General features: G+C 44.7%; 1 protein-coding gene across 7 annotated transcripts in view; it reads right to left on the bottom strand.

The window, feature by feature from the left end:
* Window positions 1-19,595, bottom strand: part of dpf3 (double PHD fingers 3) — a 198,121-nt gene that overhangs the window by 20,879 nt on the left and 157,647 nt on the right. For 3 of the 7 annotated variants that reach the window (XM_063053721.1, XM_063053731.1, XM_063053751.1), the window contains 3 exons: window positions 15,617-15,679; window positions 15,019-15,147; window positions 7,911-8,023 (listed from right to left, as the gene is read on the bottom strand). In XM_063053721.1, the coding sequence (XP_062909791.1) occupies window positions 7,911-8,023; window positions 15,019-15,147; window positions 15,617-15,679 (305 nt within the window). Of the gene's footprint in view, window positions 1-7,910; window positions 8,024-10,037; window positions 10,952-11,203; window positions 12,109-15,018; window positions 15,148-15,616; window positions 15,680-19,595 lie in introns of those variants that run through there. The other 4 variants (XR_010018668.1, XR_010018674.1, XR_010018670.1 and 1 more) reach the window with 3 other exon arrangements.

The raw sequence follows: 19,595 nt of genomic DNA, 5'->3' as shown, positions 1-19,595 counted from the left end.
CCAATGCTTTGTACAGCTGCAGCATGATGTCTCAAATCTTATACTCAATGCCTATAAAAACTAGTTTACCAATTACCTTCTTCACTATCCTGTCACCTATGGCCTCTTCCACATCAATGGTAAATCTAACTGAAATATAATCGCCTACTACAATGTTCTCCCACCTGTCCAGCTTCATTCCCCCAAACTAAGTTCAGAATTTTAGGTTGCCTTGTCTAGATCCTCTCTTTATAAAGGATGGAGTCACTGTCAGCATTGTTAAAACAATTTAAGACCATAAGACCATAATACAAAGGAGCAGAAGTTGGCCATTCGGCCCATCGAGTCTGCTCCACCATTTTATCATGAGCTGATCCATTCTCCCATTTAGTCCCACTCCCCCGCCTTCTCACCATAACCTTTGATGCCCTGGCTACTCAGATACCTATCAATCTCTGCCTTAAATACACCCAACAACTTAGCCTCCACTGCTGTCAGTGGCAACAAATTCCATAGATTCACCACCCTCTGACTAAAAAAATTACTTCACATTTCTGTTCTGAATGGGCGCCCTTCAATCCTTAAGTCATGCCCTCTCGTACTAGACTCCCCCATCATGGGAAACAACTTTGCCACATCCACTCTGTCCATGCCTTTCAACATTCGAAATGTTTCTATCAGGTCTCCCCTCATTCTTCTAAACTCCAAGGAATACAGTCCAAGAGCGGACAAACGTTCCTCATATGTTAACCCTCTCATTCCCGGAATCATTCTAGTGAACCTTCTCTGTACCCTCTCCAACGTCAGCACATCCTTTCTTAAATAAGGAGACCAAAACTGCCCACAGTACTCCAAGTGAGGTCTCACCAGCGCCTTATAGAGCCTCAACATCACATCCCTGCTCCTATACTCTATTCCTCTCGAAATGAATGCCAACATTGCATTCGCCTTCTTCACTACTGACTCAACCTGGAGGTTAACCTTAAGGGTATCCTGTACCAGGACTCCCAAATCCCGTTGCATCTCAGAACTTTGAATTCTTTCCCCATTTAAATAATAGTCTGCCTGTTTACTTCTTCTGCCAAAGTGCATAACCATACACTTTCCAACATTGTATTTCATTTTCCACTTCTTTGCCCATTCTTCCAATCTATCCAAGTCTCTCTGCAGACTCTCCATTTCCTCAGCACTACCAGCCCCTCCACCTACCTTCGTATCATCAGCAAACTTAGCCACAAAGCCATCTATTCCATAATCCAAATCATTGATGTACAACGTAAAAAGAAGTGGCCCCAACACGGACCCCTGTGGAACACCACTGGTAACTGGCAGCCAACCAGAATAGGATCCCTTTATTCCCACTCTCTGTTTCCTGACAATCAACCAATACTCTATCCACGTATGTAACTTTCCCGTAATTCCATGGGCTCTTATCTTGTTAAGTAGCCTCATGTGTGGCACCTTGTCAAAGGCCTTCTGAAAATCCAAATATACAACATCCACTACATCTCCCTTGTCTAGCCTGCTGGTAATTTCCTCAAAAAATTGTCATAGGTTTGTCAGGCAGGATTTTCCTTTAAGGAATCCATGCTGAGTTCTGCCTATCTTGTCATATGCCTCCAGCTACTCTGTAACCTCATCCTTGACGATCGACTCCAACAACTTCCCAACCACCAATGTCAAGCTAACAGGTCTATAATTTCCTTTTTGCTTCCTTGCCCCCTTCTTAAATAGCGGAGTGATATTTACAATCTTCCAGTCCTCCGGAACCATGCCAGAATCTATTGACTTTTAAAATATCATCGCTAATTCCTCCGCAATCTCCACAGCTACTTCCTTCAGAACACGAGGGTGCATTCCATCTGGTCCCGGAGATTTATCTACCTTTAGCCTATTCAGCTTCCTGAGTACTTTCGCTGTCATAATTGTGACTGTGCACACTTCTCTTCCCTGCCACCCGTGAGTGTCCGGTATACTGCTGATGTCTTCCTCAGTGAAGACTGATGCAAAATACTCGTTCAGTTCCTCCGCCATCTCCTTATCTCCCATTACAATTTCTCCAGCATCATTTTCTATCAGTCCTATATCTACTCTCACCTATCTTTTACTTTTTATATACTTGAAAAAGCTTTTAGTATCCTCTTCGATATTATTTGCTAGCTTCCTTTCATAGTTAATCTTTTCCCTCTTAATGACCTTCTTAGTTTCTTTTTGTAAAGTTTTAAAAACTTCCCAATCCTCTGTCTTCCCACTAATTTTGCTTCCTTGTATGCCCTCTCCTATGCTTTAACTTTGGCTTTGACTTCTCGTGTCAACCACGGTTGCATCCTTTTTCCATTCGAAAACTTCTTCATTTTTGGAATATACCTGTCTTGCACCTTCCTCACTTCTCGCATAAACTCCAGCCACTGCTGCTCTGCCGTCTTTCCCGCCAGTGTCCCTTTCCAGTCAACTTTGGCCAGTTCCTCTCTCATGCCACTGTAATTTCCTTTACTCCACTGAAACACCGACACATCAGATTTCGGCTTCTCTTTTTCAAATTTCACGTGAATTCAATCATGTTATGATCACTGCCTCCTAAGGGTTCCTTCACCTTAATCTCTCTAATCACCTCCAGTTCATTACACAATACGCAATCCAGTACAGCCGATCCCCTGGTGGGCTCAACAACAAGCTGTTCTAAAAGGCCATCTCGCAGACATTCTACAAATTCTCTCTCTTGAGATCCAGTGCCGACCTGATTTTCCCAATCCACTTGCATGTTAAAATCCCCCACAATTATCATAACACTGCCCTTCTGACAAGCCTTTTCTGTTTCCTGTTGTAATTTGTAGTCCACATCACTGCAGCTGTTTGGAGGCCTATAAATCACTGCCATCAGGGTCCTTTTACCCCTGCGATTTCTTAGCTCAACCCATAAAGATTCTGCACCTTCCGATCCTATATCACCTCTTCCTAGTGATTTAATATCACTTCTTACCAATAAAGCCACGCCTCCCCCTCTGCCTACCTTCCTATCCTTCCGATACACCATGTATCCTTGGACATTCAGCTCCCAGAGACAGGTCTCAGTGATGGCCAAAAAATCATACCTGCCAATCTGTAGCTGTACGACAAGATCATCCACCTTATTCCTTATGCTGTGTGCATTTAAGTATAACACCTTAAGACCAGTATTTGGTACTTTTTGCTTTGATATCACTGCAACTTTATTGCATTGCAACTCATCCCAATGGCTACAAATTTGCCCCATCACCTGCCTGTCTTTGCTGACATCTTTACTGCTCACTATCTTAGATTTTTTTCTGTTTTCCCCTTCCTCCACTCTGTCATTCTGGTTCCCATCCCCCTGCCAAATTAGTTTAAACTCTCCCTAACAGCTCTATTAAACTTTCCTGCCAGGATATTGGTCCCCTTCGGGTTCAGGTGTAACCTGTCCTTTTTGAACAGGTCATACTTCCCCCAGAAGAGATCCCAATTATCCAAGAATCTGAAGCCCTGCCCCCTGCACCAGTCTCTCAGCCACGCATTCATCTGCCTGATCCTACTATTCTTGCCCTCGCTAGCACATTATACAGGTAGCAATCCCGAGATTACTTTGCTTGAAGGAATGAAAAAAAAAGTTAAATGAGAGGGTCCTACAACTCTTTCCATGTCCGTAGATGCTGCCCGACCTGTTACTTGTTTCGACCTTTTCTGGTTTTATTGTAGCCCTTAAAATATTGTTGGTTTTTTTTTGCTGATATTTCTTTTCTTCTTCCCTCTCTGCACAGAACAAATGGAAACAGAGCTTCAAGAACAAGACAAGAGAGCAAAATCACAGTAGTCAGCTACTGGTCTTTCAAACCTGCTCTGCCTGCTTTTCAATGTGGTCAGAAAGGATAGTCTTTACTGTTACTAAGATCCTACAGCCTTCAATTCCCCAAACTTTCAAAAAAGTTTCTACCTTCATTTTAAATACCTCGAAGGCCAGCCTCATGAATCTCAGGATTGAGAACTTCAGAAACTAGGTGAGAAAGATCTTGTTCTAAATAACCAAGCTCTAATGCTGAAACAATGCCCGTTCATTTGAGACCCTCCCACTCGTGGTCACTTCAACATCTACCCTGATGTGGCCCTTTACAATCTTAAATGTACCTACATCAGCATTCCTCTGCAATACTCTAAATAGGAAATAGAAGGTGACCCTATTCTGATCAAGATTACTTGATTTGCAAAAGCACTGCATTTAACACCACGTGTTGGCAACTTAAGTTGGTGACAGGTTATACAGGAGGAGTCCATTTGTGTGAGAGGTTGGCTTGAACCAAGAGTTTCCCATTCCTTTCAGCTCCAGGCAACTGACCAGAAACCAAGCAAGATCCCAGCCAAAAGGAGCAGATCAGTAGTCACACGATGCAACAAACAGCTGGCACCCAGCACTGTCAGTTCAGCTAAAGGGATGGGCAGAAGAACGGCTCATACAGAGACCCTCTCAATGCCATTTGTCAATGTCATTTCAGAAACAGGAGCAGGAGAGGGCCATTTGGCCCTTCGAGCCTGCTCACCACAAAGTCTCTCAGCATATTTTGATTATCATGATACTTTGGATGAGAGAGCTTAGATGTTTCAAATAAAACAGAAGCTCCCTCATCTGCTGAGAGTCCCCTTCTTCCAAATGCCCCCACTAGCCCATTAATAGTTGACCTCATTTACAGCTTATTCCCATGGCCACCCTGGTTCCACCCATTTTTTTGAGGTAAATTTTCCTTTCCTCACTTTGCACCCCACCCTCAGCCTCCCTGAAGCCTGTCACCAATGGTGTTCATCCCAATTCTGACCAAGGATATTCAGCTTCCAATGACATCTCCCATTTCCACCTCCACAGATCCTACCCCACCCACTGAATATTTCCTTCCTTTTCACCTTTCATTCCAAATTTCCAGCCTTGATTTTCGTGCTTGGTTGATCGGTGGTCAGAAAGTGCAAAAGAAAACTAAAATCCAATCACTCATCGTTCTGGGAAAACCTATTGCACACCATAAACACAAGAAATTCTGCAGATGCTGGAAATCCAGAGCAATACACACTAAGTGCTGGATAAACTCAGCAGGCCAGGCAGCATCTACAGAAAGGAGTACAGTTGATGTTTCGGGCTGAAACCCTTTGGCAGGTTTTGCCCTGAAACGTCTACAATACTCTTTTGCGTAGATGCTGCCTGACCTACTGAGCTCCTCCAGCATTTTGTGTGTGTTGCTCTGATTTCCAGCATCTGCAGATTTTTTCTTGTTTGGGGAAAGGTAGTGTCAATGGGGGAGAATAAGCAGTTCACTTTTCAGCCCAAGCTTACCTGCTCCTTCGCCATGCCACCAAAAAAATGAACACATTTTGATACAAGTCATGCTCTCACTATTGAACGAAGTTTAGTTTTAATAATTGTCAAAGACTGACTGAACAATGCTCCAACAAAAATCTGGAAAACATTAGATTTAAGGTTTAGATTGTCAGCTTGCACATCTCAACATTGTTAAAGATTTTTGTGAGCTCTCACTGCAAGGGAAGCATTTGGCAGATTTAACACAGACTCGTGCCAGATCGAAAACAACCAGCACGGTAACCCTGCTTCTCATTGTCATTAAGGCTTACATTGCAAGAATAATGCAGACTGTGAGGTATTGACATCGAATATGTATTTTCAACTGGCCTCACCAACCCCCTGAAGAGCTGTGGATTGCTTCCTCATGGTTCACTGCTGCTTGGGGCAGTTAGAAAGGGCTGGGTACTGTTAACTTTGCAGCAAGGTGCTGATCTTTCTGGTGAGACTTCACTCATCTTCAAACCACATGGGGGTTAAGGGCAGGATGACGCGACTGTGATCATGCACAGAAGATTAATTACTTCAAAGCCCATGCTGGCTGCCAACCAGACACGCTTCACTTTAGGAAGAAAGGCAAGGCAGCAGATATATTGAGGCAGGATGTTACACTGCTGACCGCAAAATGCTGTCAGTTTACAAGAAAGCTCAGCCCCTCACTCAGAGACCAGAGGCACTGTGCTCACTCACGCCCAGGGCTCGGTAACGGTTGAAGAGGAGGTGGAACTTTTGGGTCACCTGGTGGAAAACAAAAACCTGCATGAAGATTTGAACCTGAATGCAGGCTTTAGCTTCTCCAAATGTTTTCACAAAATAATCTGCAGATGCTGTGATTAAAGCAACTCTTTCAGTGCACTGGATGAACTCAGCAGGTCAGGCAGGATCAGTTAGAAACGATGAGTCGACGTTTCAGGCCGGAACCCTTCGTCAGGACTGAAGAATGAAAGATGGGGAAGGATTTGAAGAATGCTTGTAGCATCAGTTGATAGACCAGTAATTTGAAAGACAAAGGGGTGGGGGAGGGGAAGCATTGACGTCATAGCCCTGAAAACAATGGGTAGTAGAAGAAGGAGGCGGAACCATGAGGGAGCTGGGGAAGGGGCAGAGTGAAATAGGGATAGGGGAAGGGAGGGGGAGGGAATTACCGGAAGTTGGAGAATTCTATGTTCATACCAAGGGGCTGGAGACTACCTAGACGGTATATGAGGGGTTGCTCCTCTAACCTGAGTTTAACCTCATCATGGCAGTAGAGGAGGCCATGTATGGACATATTTGAATGGGAATGGGAAGCAGAGTTGAAGTGGGTGGCTACCGGGAGATCCTGTCTGTTGTGGCAGATGGAGTGGAGGTGCTCGACGAAGCGGTCCCCCAATCTGCGTCGGGTCTCACCTTTTCATCCTCTTGCAAACACAACAGGGACAGAGTTCCCCTTGTCCTCACCTACCACCCCACCAGCCTCTGGATCCAGCACATTATCCTCCGCAACTTCTACCACCTTCAACAGGACCCCACCACTAAGCACATCTTTCCCTCTCCGCTTTCTGCAGGGATCGGTCCCTCCGCCACTCCCTTATCCACACGTCCATCCCCACGGATCTCCCACCTGGCACTTATCCCTGTAAGCGTAAGTGCTACACCTGTCCCTACACCTCCTCTCTTGCCACCATTCAGGGCCCCAAACAGTCCTTCCAGGTGAGGCAACACTTCACTTGTGAGTCTGTTGGGGTCACTTGTGGCATCAGGTGCTCCCGGTGTGGCCTCCTCTGCATTGGTAAAACCCGACGCAGACTGGGGGACCACTTCATCGAACTCCTCCACTCCGTCTGCTACAACAGACAAGATCTCCCGGTAGCCACCCACTTCAACTCTGCTTCCTATTTCCATTCAGATATGTCCGTACATGGCCTCCTCTACTGCCATGATGAGGCTAAACTCAGGCTGGAGGAGCAACACCTCATATACCGTCCAGGTAGTCTCCAGCCCCTTGGTATGAACATAGAATTCTCCAACTTCCGGTAATTCCCTCCCCCTCCCTTCCCCTATCCCTATTTCACTCTGCCCCTCCCCCAGCTCCCTCATGGTTCCGCCTCCTTCTTCTACCACCCATTGTTTTCAGGGCTATGATGTCAATGCTTCCCCTTCCCCACTCCTTTGTCTTTCAAATTACTGGTCTATCAACTGAAGCTACAAGCATTCTTCAAATCCTTCCCCATCTTTCATTCTTCAGTCCTGACGAAGGGTTCCGGCCCGAAACGTCGACTCATCATTTCTAACTGATGCTGCCTGACCTGCTGAGTTCATCCAGTGTACTGAAAGTCTTCCCAAATGTTTTAAATTGATGTAATTGTGACTCAAGGCAGGAAGAACAACTGTCCTTCCAGTCCGCTCACTTCCTTAACCTTAGGTATGGCGATCAGTTACAGCATCCTGACGACTGCTGAGCAAACACAGCCTGGATCGGGGAAACCGTCTCATTGATAGTTAAACTCACAGGCACAACCACACCAGAAATGGATTCAACTAAAAATGGGTTTTATTAAAAAGTGTCATAGATGATGGACAGGTTAAAAAAACTTACGTCATTCTCAGATGTTCCGCACAGGCTACAGGATTTGCACTCAATACATTGCCAGTGATAGGTTTTCACAGCTGCAGTCATATTTACTGTGAACTGCAAACAGGTGGGGTGACCTGAAGGGATGCAACAAACAGGAGACGTTTACACACCATTTCCTGAGTCGCAGAGACAAGGGGGAGGAGAAATGTGGGAGGGGAGGGCAGACAGAGAGATTGGGGGAACAAAAGGAGTTGGAGAGAGAGAGATGGGGACGAGAGAGAGGGGTGAGTGAAGGGAGAATGGGAGAGAGGGAAAAGGAGAGAGGAAGAGAGGGAGAGAGAGAGACGGAAGGGAGAGAAAGAGATGTGAAAGAAGGGGGGAGAAGAGATATTAGAGAGAAGGGAAGAGGAGGGGATGAGAATGTGAGAGAGTGTGGAAGAGAGCAGAGGGAGTAGTTGGGAAAGCACGAGAGTGTGAATGGGGAGAGTATAAAGGAAGGAGAAGGGAGAGAGTATAATGAAAGAGGGAGGGGGGAGAGTATAAAGAAAGCAGGGGAGGGGGGAGAGTATAAAGAAAGAAGGAGAGAAGAGAGAGTATAAAGGAAGAAGGAGAGAAGGAAGAGAGTATAATGAAAGAGGGAGAGGGGGAGAGTATAAAGAAAGGAGAGAACAGAGAGTATAAAGAAAGAAGGAGAGAAGAGAAAGTATAAAGAAAGAAGGAGAGAAGAGAGAGTATAAAGAAAGAAAGAGGGGGAGAGTATAAAGCAAGAAGCAGAGAAGGGAGAGTATAAAGAAAGAAAGAGGGGGAGAGTATAAAGCAAGAAGGAGAGAAGGGAGAGTATAAAGAAAGAAAGAGGGGGGAGAGTATAAAGAAAGAAGGGGAGAAGGGAGAGTATAAAGAAAGAAGGAGAGAAGGGAGAGTATAAAGAAAGGGGGTGAGAGTGTTTCAGGGAAAGAGAAAGGGAGAGAGAGAGAGTGGAGAAGAGGGAAGGGATGGGGAAGGTTAGAGAGAGGAGGAGGATAGAGATGAGGAAAGGAAAAGCTGGGAAGGAGAGAAGGGGAAAGAGAAGGATGGGAGGGGTAAAGGTTGAGGGTGGGGAACAGAGAGGCTGGGACTGTGAGGAAAAGAATGGGACATTGGGAAGGGGAATGTCGGGGAGGAGAAAAAGGAGATGAGGGGTGAGAGAATGGGAGAGAGGGGTTTGGGTAGGAGACAGAAAGGAGGGGAGAGACGAGTTGGAGATTGGGGGGTAGAGTGAGGATAGAGATTTGGGGGGGATAGAGAAGGAGAGAAAGTATAGAGAGAAGGTGCGAGATGAAAGGAGAGAGAAGGGGAGGTTGAGGATAAAGAGTGGGTGAAAGAGTGTGGAGTGAGAGGAGCAGGGGAGGAAGAAGAAGGAGATGAGAAGGACAGGAGTGAAAAGGGGAAGGGGATGGAGAGGGAGAGATCGGGAACCTGTGGAGAGAGGAGGTAGAGGGTGAGAAAGAGAGGTGTGGAAGGAGAATTAAGCTGGGGAAGAAGAGAGAAAGACTGGGAGAGTGGTTTGGTAGAGAGGGGACAGAGAGTGGGAAATAAAAAGTATGTGGAAGAGAGAGAGCAGAAAGAAGGGCAATGGAGATGCAAGTAGAGGGAGGAGCAGTAAGGGGGGTAAAAATGAATGGCGGGGAGAAATGGGATGGGGGCAAAGGGAAGAATAGATCAGGTACGCAGGCAGCTGTGGAAGGAGGAACAGGTGAGAGCGGAGGATGGAGGAGACACAGGGTCTGTGGGGAACAGACTGCTAGGGGAGGGAGGTTAGGGGTAAAGAGTCAGAAGGAGAGGGCTGGAGAAGAGAGGGTCAGGGAGAAAATGTCAGTGGGAGAGAGAGGATTGGGGAGAAACAGTGTGAACGTGGAATGGAAAGAACTGGGGGTGATGGAGAGAGATTAGGAATGGTGAAGAACGAAGAGAAAGCGTGGCTGAGAAAACTGATGGAGCTGGAAAAGAAACCCACCCAACCACCACCATCCCATGGCCCCTTCAACATGAGAAACATGATCAAACTATGGCAGATGCAGAGTCAGAGCGAAGGAAAGAATGTGAAGATGAGATAGAAAATGAGACAAAAGGAGTTGAACTGAGAGACAAAAATTATATTTAATTGCATAATTAACCCTTTCGCTGCTGGACAGGGCCGCTGTGTAGAAAGTATGTTTGCTATTACAATATTTTAGCAGTCTATAGCTAGATAATTAAAGCAAGCAGTTCTATAACACTGTCCAACCCAACATTAATCGAAAATATAAATTAAATAAGTGAACTATCAAAAATTAAAAAGAAAGCCACAACAATAGGACACAATGTGAGGCCATTAGGCAATTTATTTTTCTAACAAATAAAATTTTCATAAGCTCAGCAGCATTTAATCCACTTTATAAAGAACCTTTTTTTACATTTAACATTGTACAATAAACAACAGCATCCAATTGATGGTGACAATACCATAACTTCATCACAAAGGGGTGAGGAGAGGAGTTACAGCAAAATCACGGTCGAACTAATTAATAAATAGAAAATGAGACTAGACTTCCAGACAGGCAACAGACACACCTGACACTTACCATATCCACTTGCAGCACTCCTACTGAGATTCAATAAATGGCTTTGACAACAGAACTGAGCAGAGTTGAATTATTTTTGTTTAAGTTCATCAGGCATCACACTCATTATTAAATATGATGCCATTGCTTTGCAAAGAAAATAAAATATCTATATTAAAATGTTTATGCTAAATTATCAAATATTGCCAAATTATGATAACTTATTTCCATATAATTAGCCTCTCCCGATGCCACAGAAATCTCAAAAAACAGCCGCACAGTGGGTCTGATTGAGTTTGAAACTCTAATTCGCAGTGCATTCCTCCTTCACATTGCACGTGCTGAGCGGAGTCCCGAGGCTGATTCCATTAGTTAGGAGCTGGGAGGTTAATAGCCCAGTGCTAACGTGGTCACAACTCTTTCCTTCCTTCTCTCCTCTTAGGACTGGCTTTCATGGTAACCACTGTCATCTGGGAGATTCTGCTGAAGAACGGTAAAGGAGAGCTGTTTGTTTAGAAGACTGAACGTCTATCAAAAAAAGTCTATTTACAGGTCAAGATCCTGATGCATTAATTAATCTTTAAACAATCTGGCTGCATTTTTATTAAATATAACACCAGCTCAGGTCTCAAACATTGCTCCAAAAGGGAGAAAAATTCATAAGTCCTAATCATGCAAATTGAAGCTACACATATTCAATTAAAAGCCAGTTAAAACAAAACTGTGGTCACATACCTTGCAGGGTTATTGATGACTTCCTTTCAAGTTAACGGGATGAAAAGTTGGTGCTGACATTATATTGCTCCAGGCAGTATATGGGCTCAATGGTGTGGTTCCTTCAGCAGGGGCAAGCAAGGGCAATTCAGCCGAATGAAACAGTCAACAGAAGGGGCTGCCCCCTGAAGAGGGGCTGTGTTTCCTTCAAAGTAAAAATTGATTTTTTTTTTAAACTCTGCTTCCTTCACCTTCACTACCACAAAAAACTGGGCACTGCAGGTACCAGAGATGTAGAGTGAAGGCTACATTTCCACTGGCGAGAAGGTCCATTATCATCTGCACTGGTGAATGTGGGTTAAGAGAACTGCCCACACACGAGGGAAGGAGCTAACTTATGGCCTTTGCACTGAGCAGCAATAAAGGCAGCCAGCTCGTCATGTCCCTCTGTTCCCCCACCAATTCTCTCATTTAATGTCAATCAAATGTCCTTATGTAAAAATAAAGAAATCCCCAGTCAAAAGTAATCCTGATCATCTTCTGAGTGACAGATTCTCTTGTTTATTGATGAACGATTAAAAGCATCGACTCTGCTCAGTTTCACAAAGGGTCTAGAATTCAGCAGCAACTCTTTCTGGCTACAAATGCCTTCCACTGTTGTCAGCACCATTCATTAAATCTTGCCCAAATTAAATGTTTGTTTGTTTGTGCTAGCAGGTATTCCCAAAATCGCTTTATTCAGCCGCTGCACTTAGAATTTGCACCATCACTAGCAGGTGAATGAGTACTGTGGTTTGATAGCAGTTCATCCATATCATCGTCGTCAAAGCCATGAAACGTGGATGCGTCACTTTCAGATGAAGCAGCAAACAAGTCCTCTGCACTGCGCAAGTCCAGCTCCTTAACGGCTCCTTGTCCAAAATAAGCTAACATGTATGATGATGTACATATCAGCACATGGGTTCAGCAATACACACACGCACCATACACACACAAAATGAAAAATATAAAATTATAAAAAAAATCAATCACAAATCCCACCTCTAAGCAAAATCCTCAAGCTCTTAACCTGAAACCCTGCTCTGTGCGTTTACTTATCAGTCAGCGAAAGGGTTAAAATCTAATCATGAGATATACAATCCAACACAAACAGGACATCCCATTCATTGCTGGTTTGGAATTAACTGGAAAACTCTTACACTTTTGTGCAAATAAATCCAGCAATTTTTAACACACGCATATTTCAAACAGCAGTTTGCTGTCGAAACTTTTCAGATACAAACTATCATTTCTACTAACTGTATTTGGAGAAGGGGATGGTACGTTTTCACAATAGTCCAAGAATATTAAAATGATTTATAATACTAGGACAACTCAGTCTGCTAAAGTATTCATCTTTCTTTTTATATAAGTGTTTCTACCATTAAGATTAATAGAAGCAGAGCTGGGTAATAGACAGTTTGACAGATATCCAGGCAAAAATAATCACTTCTGATTTAAGCCTATGTCCTAAAAGTGGCCATCTCTCTCTTTTTCTCTCTCTCTGACTAATTAGCTTAATGGACCTTTGATATTTTCCCAATTTTAGACAGGTCTTCAGCAGTGTTAACTTTCTATCCCCTCTTCCACAGCAGAAGAATGATTGGATTGGATTACACACTGGCTCTGCGGGAGAAGCCAGAAAGTGGTAGTAGATAGTCGCCTCTCTGACTGCAGACCTGTGACTAGTGGTGTGCCACAGGGATTAGTACTGGGTCTGCTGTTGGTTGTCATCTTTATGAGCAATCTGTATGATAATGTGGTTAACTGGATCAGCAAATTTGCAGATGGCACCAAGACTGGGGTGTAATGGACGGCGAAGGAAGTTATCAAAGCTTGCAATGGAATCTGGGCCAGTTGGAAAAAATGGACTGAAAAACGGCAGATGGAATTTAATGCAAACAAGTGTGAAGTGTTGCAGTTTGGGAGGATAAATCAAGGTAGGACTTACATAGGGCACCAAGGAGTGTGATAGAAGGAGATCTGGGGATACAGATCCATAATACTTTGAAAATGGCATCACAGGTAGACAGGATCATAGAGAAAGCTTTTGGCCTCATCGATCACAGTACAGGAGCTGTGATGGTATGTTGAAATTGTATAAGACATTGGTGAGGCCAAATTTGGAGTATTCTGTGCACTTCCAGTCACCTATCTACAGGAAGGATATCAATGAATTTCAAAGAGTGCAGAGAAAGTTTACAAGGATGTTATGGGGACTTGAGGACTCGAGTTATAGGAAAAGGCTGAATAGGTTTGGATTCTATTTCCTAGAGTGTAGGAGAATGAGGGGAGATTTGATAGAGGTACTCAAAGTATGAGGGGTATAGATAGAGTAAATGCAAGCAGGCTTTTTCCACTGAGTTTGGGTGAGACTAGAACTAGAGATGATGGGTTAAAGGTGAAAGGGGAACTTCTTCACTCAGAGAGTGGTGAGAGTGTGGAACGAGTGGTGGATGCAGGTTCGATTTCAACATGCAAGAGTAATTTTGATAGGTACACGAATGGGAGGGCTATGAACGCCTATGGCACACGTGCAGATCGATGGGAGTAGGCAGAATGATAGTTTGGCTTTTAGCAGATCGGTTGAAGGACCTGTCTGTGCTATGACTCTATGAGAAGAACAACAACTAAAGGTCAAAATTTGTCCTTATCTAAGCGCGGTTACAATATTTGACATACACGTTCTTCATGGCAACGTGAGAAGAGAAGTGGTAGGAGATAGAAATTTGCATTTATATGATACCTACCAAGGCCCTTTTCAATTCTATTGTGATCACAAAAATCAAATTCCTTGAAACAATGTGACGTTGATCAGATAGTGTGTTTCAGAAATGCTGATTGAGAAATAAGCACAGGCCAGACAGAGCAATAACTTCCCCGCTCTTTGTTCAAAATTGTGCCACAAAATCTTTTGCATCCACTCAGGATGTTAGTTAGTGTCCCCACCTGCAGCACACAGCTTGCCTGATAGAGCAGCACTCCCTCTGCATTGGGATGCAGTGCTCATTGGACACAAATCCCTTGAAAAGAACTTGAATCTGAAGAATTCCTTCTCAAGGCAAGAAGGCTCCCTACCCCCACACACTGAGCCACAGCTGACACAAGCACCCAGAGGACGAGGGTCTGATAACCAACTGGAGAGGGTTGCTTTCAGTTTTAACGCAAGATAGAAGAGGCAGGCTAGAGGGGTGGGAGTGTAGACCCATTAAAAACAACTACTCACTTTTTAACAGAGCCTTTGGCGCAATACCAATATATAATTCTCATGGATGTTTAATCTCATGAAGAAACAGGGTGAGGAATTGTAAACAAGAATTGTACTAAATGGGGCTTGATGTATTTTCCCTGGCACTCCACCCAGTCCCACAGGAGACGTATGTAGGTTCAGTAATCACTAAAGTGGTCTGAAGTCTGCAGCACAATGCTGTCTATCTGTTTAAAATTAACTAGTGTTTTGTTAGATGAAGTTATTAAAGCGGACTTAAAAGGATTTTTTAAAATCCAATTATCTTAAAATTTAATCTGAATTCTAAATTTTTCTCAATGTAAGTTTGCACTCTGGTTCTAGGGTTTGTTCGTTACTAGCACCTGTGCAGCTGAGATACAGATCTTGTACAGCGAGACACTTCATAGCTGCATACACCCTGTCCTCAAGGTGTGAGTTTTGTTCTGAGAATTCATCCGGCCCTAGTATGCATCTCCCAGAACCCGCACCAGAAACTGATCTATTAGTTTGGCCAAGTTACTGGGGTCAGGTTCACGTTCATCTGAGAATATTCCATGGATACACCTACCGGAGCGTCCACAGTCAGAGCACGAGACCAGCTCCTCAGCCCTGCCCGTCTTCTTGTTCATGTTCGACCCGCCCAGACAGAAGTCGCAGTAGTTGTTGGACATGATCACCCCATCTGGGCCTTTCCGAGCTGCGTAGACATCAGACACAGGATTAGAATGGGACTCCACCAGCAAGCAAATAAAACTCAGAAACAGTGATAAGCCTGGCATCTCTATTCTCAGCTGAAGCCTTTGCTTCCTGCAGAATAAGAGAGCGATGGGGGCAGAAGGGGGCTACTAATTTAATACTTCTGTTAAAAAGTATTAGTAAGACAAACTACAGTCTCGGTTTTGGGTCAAGGTTTCTACAGACAAGGGAAGCCCACCAAGGCTTATTCTGGTGGTTGCCATCTCAGGGAAGTCTGTGATGGTGCTTTGGTTACAATGCAGAGCACGGCTGGGGACAGTAGTCACCACCAGCATCGGGAACCTGAGTCCCACTTTGTGCTCCCAGTGCCCACACGCCCAGGGTCAGCCGTGAGGTTGGCAGCCAGCACAGACTGAGATTTCTGTAGCTCACCCCCATGGATTAACAATGAGAGCTTAGTCCAGTATTACCTCGGGTATCCTCCATGGCTCTATTCTTGCCCCTGGTTCTATTCCGCACAGACACGTTGCCCCCTGGTAATCCAAAAACATAGCATCAGTTTCCTGGTGTATGCAATTGATCTTCCTCACCCCTCCACCCGTCTCCACTAGTCTGCCAGATACATTATTTGTTAGTCAATCTAGATTGGGAATATCAAACCCCATTTTCCTCAGCTCCTCAACAAATGCCATTCCCTTGGTATCAAAAACGAAAGCCGCTGTAGATGTAGCACTGACAACAGAATAGAACTGTGACAGGAACAGCAGCACAGATCAGTGCAGGCAACCTAAAGCTTCTGTTAAAATGCAGGACTATATATAGCTAGGGTGCACAGCACTGTAGTAATTTTATATATTGCACTATACTGCTGCTGCAAAAAAACAAATTTCATGACATATGTGAGTGATGATAAACCTGATTCTGATATGGGTCTCTATTGTGGACTAAGAGTGTGAAGGGGGACAGGGAGAGGGGAATCAAAGGGGAAGGGAGAGGGGATGGAGATTTGGCCAACAACAGTGGTGCTGTCAACAAACTTCAGTATGACATTAGAGCTGTACTTAACCTCACAGTCACAGGTACATAGCAAATAGAGCAGAGGGCTAAGCACACAGCTTCTGCTGATGGTGGGGGAGATGTTGCTGCCAATCATTACAGACTGGGGATCTGCAAATATGGCTACCCCGTTGTTACTTTGAATCCTCAAAATGAAGCTTGGGACCTGGAAAATCAGCGTGTCTACAGACAGCCCACAGCAACAAGTTTGTTCCACTATCATTGCTTGAGAACATCAGACACTTTCTCACTTGGTCTTGAGTGGGACTTGATGGGAAAGGGCCAACTTTGGCCAATTCGGGACAAGGTGGGTGAGGAAACAACATACTATCTGCAACACCAGGGATTCTGCAGACACTGCAAATCATGAGCAACACACACAAAATGGTGGAGAAAGGCAGCAACCCAGGTAGCATCAATGGAGAGGAATTAGTCAATGTTTTGGCTGAGACCCTTCATCAGGCTTGAAACATCAACAGTTTATTCCCCTCAGTAGATGTCGAGTTTCTCCAGCACTTTGCTCACAATATCTCCAAGTTGGTGGTTGACACCTAGTTGTGTTGGTGGTAAACAATGAGCAGGATAAAGGGAAGACCCTGGTTGAGAGAGTTGGTGGATCGATGGCAGATGCTGTACAGTGTGGGTAAGTGTGAGGCTGCCTACTTTGGTAACAACAGGAAGTCAGATTATTATCTGATTATTGATAAGATAAACTTCAGTTACAGTTGTGGGTAGAGAAATGGCAGGTGGTGTAGGGCAAGTTTGAGGTGTTGCACTTCGGGAGGTTAAATCAAAGTTCAAAATACATATATGTCACCATATAGAACCCTGAGATTCATTTTCTTGTGGGCATACTCAATAAATCCAATATAGAATAATGACCATAATAGAGTCAATGACAGACTGCACCCACTAGAGTGTTCAACCAGCGTGCAAAAGACAACAAATTGTGCAAGTACAAAAAGAAAGAAATAGTAAGAATTAAATAAACAATAAATATTGAGAACATGAGATAAAGAGTTATTGAAAGAGAGTCGATAGGTTATGGGAACATTTCAGTGATGATGTTGAGTGACGTTATCTCCCTTTGTTCAAGAGCCTGATGGTTGAGAGGTAATAGCTGCTCCTGGACCCGGCGGTGCCAGTCCTGCGGTTTCTGCCAGCAGTGAGAAGAGAGCCTGACCTAGGTGATGGGGGCCCCTGATGATAGGTGCTGCTTTCCTGCGACAACACTTCATGTAGATGTGCTCAATGGTGGGAAAAGGGCCCCTCACAGCATTGATGTACTGGGAGATTTGAGTGCAGGTTCTTAGCTCACTGGAAGTAGCCAGACAGTAGACAGCATGATGAAGGCAGCCCATACTGCAGTATGCTTGATTTCACTGATCAGGGCTTAGAATATAAGAGTCAGGAAAGCTGCGACAATTCTGTAAAGCTTTGGTTAGGCCACACTTAGAGCACAGTGTGCATTTCTGGCTGCCCCATTACAGGTAGGATGTGGAAGCTTTGGAGAGGGTTCAGTAGAGATTTATCATGATCTGCCTGGATTAGACGGCATTAACTACAAAAGGAGGTTGGACAAACAGACTGTTTTATCTGGAGTCCCAGAGGATGAGGGGAGCTCCGATAGAAACTTGCAAAATTATGAGAGTCAAAGACAGCTGTAATCTTTTCCCCAGGGTAGAAATATGGAACACTAGAGGGTGTAGGTTTAAGGTGAGAGGGTGGAGAGGATGGGTGGGGCGTTTTTTTTACACTAGCGTGTACTGGTGCCTGGAACACAATGCCAGGGGTGGTAGTACGGGTGGACAGACATGACAGTGGCATTTAAGATGCTATGCAGGATGTCGGATATCATGTGCAACCAGAAGGGGTTAGTTTAATCTGGCATCATGCTCAGCACAGACATTGAAGGACCTGATCCTACTCTAAGCTGTTCTACAGTACTGTGCGAAAGTCTTATAAAGTCTTATAGAGCTAGGGTGCCTAACTTTTGCACAGTACTGTATTTGTCAGCGTGATGGAGAGCGATTTTGAAAATCTAGTGGGAGCGAAGGATGTTGGGAGTGGCGCAGGTGGAGTGCCGTAGGTTGGGGGCGGGGGAAGTGAGACAGGTGGATGATAGAGAAAGAATACCAAATGTGGCGACAAATCGATATACAGGAGTGACAATAGACAATAGATAATAGACAATAGACAATAGGTGCAGGAGTAGGCCATTCGACCCTTCGAGCCAGCACCACCATTCACTGTGATCATGGCTGATCATCCAGAATCAGTATCCAGTTCCTGCCTTATCCCCATAATCTTTGATTCCGCTATCTTTAAGAGCTCTATCCATCTCTTTCTTGAAAGCATCCAGAGACTTGGCCTCCACAGCCTTCTGGGGCAGAGCATTCCACAGATCCACCACTCTCTGGGTGAAAAAGTTTTTCCTCAACTCCGTTCTAAATGGCCTACCCCTTATTCTTAAACTGTGGCCTCTGGTTCTGGACTCACCCATCAGCAGGAACATGCTTCCTGCCTCCAGCGTGTCCAATCCCTTAACAATCTTATATGTTTCAATAAGATCCCCTCTCAGCCTTCTAAGTTCCAGAGTATACAAGCCCAGTCACACCAATCTTTCAACATATGACAGTCCCGCCATCCCGGGAATTAACCTTGTGAACCTATGCTGCACTCCCTCAATAGCAAGAATGTCCTTCCTCAAATTTGGAGACCAAAACTGTACACAATACTCCAGGTGTGGTCTCACCAGGGCCCTGTACAGCTGCAGAAGGACCTCTTTGCTCTTGTACTCAGTTCCCCTTGTTATGAAGGCCAGCATGCCATTAGCTCTCTTCACTGCCTGCTGTACCTGCATGCTTGCTTTCAGTGAGGTTAATGGTGCCACAGCAGCAACGTCTCAACCAACATCAGCAAAACTAAAGGGCTGAGTTATCACCTACAGGAGGGAGAGGCCAGAGGCCTGTGAGCCAGTTCTCATGAGGGGAATGCAGGTAGAGAGGCCCAGTAACTTTACGTTCCGTAGCGCTCTCGTGTCAGAGAATCTGTCCTGGGACCAGTACACATGCCATCACAAAGAAGGTACAACAGCACCTCCACTTCCTTAGAAGCTTGCATTGATTTGGCAAGTCATCTAAAACTTTAACAATATTCCGCAATGCACGGTGGAGAGAGTCCTGACTGATTACACAAGTGCCTGGCGTGGAAACACCAATACCCAGGAATGGAAAAGCCTTCAGAAGGTGATGGATACACCCCAGTCCATCACAGGCAAAGCCCTCCCCACAACTGAGCACATTTACAAGGAGCACTGTTACGAGATAGCGGGATCCATCATCAAAGACCTCCCATCATCCAGGCCATGCTCTCTTCTCATGTCTACCATCA

This window comes from Mobula hypostoma, chromosome 1 (assembly GCF_963921235.1).
Source record: "Mobula hypostoma chromosome 1, sMobHyp1.1, whole genome shotgun sequence".
Classification (NCBI taxonomy): Eukaryota; Metazoa; Chordata; class Chondrichthyes; order Myliobatiformes; family Myliobatidae; genus Mobula; species Mobula hypostoma.
Note: the sequence above shows the minus strand (reverse complement) of the source record. Positions and strands in the feature narration are given on the sequence as shown.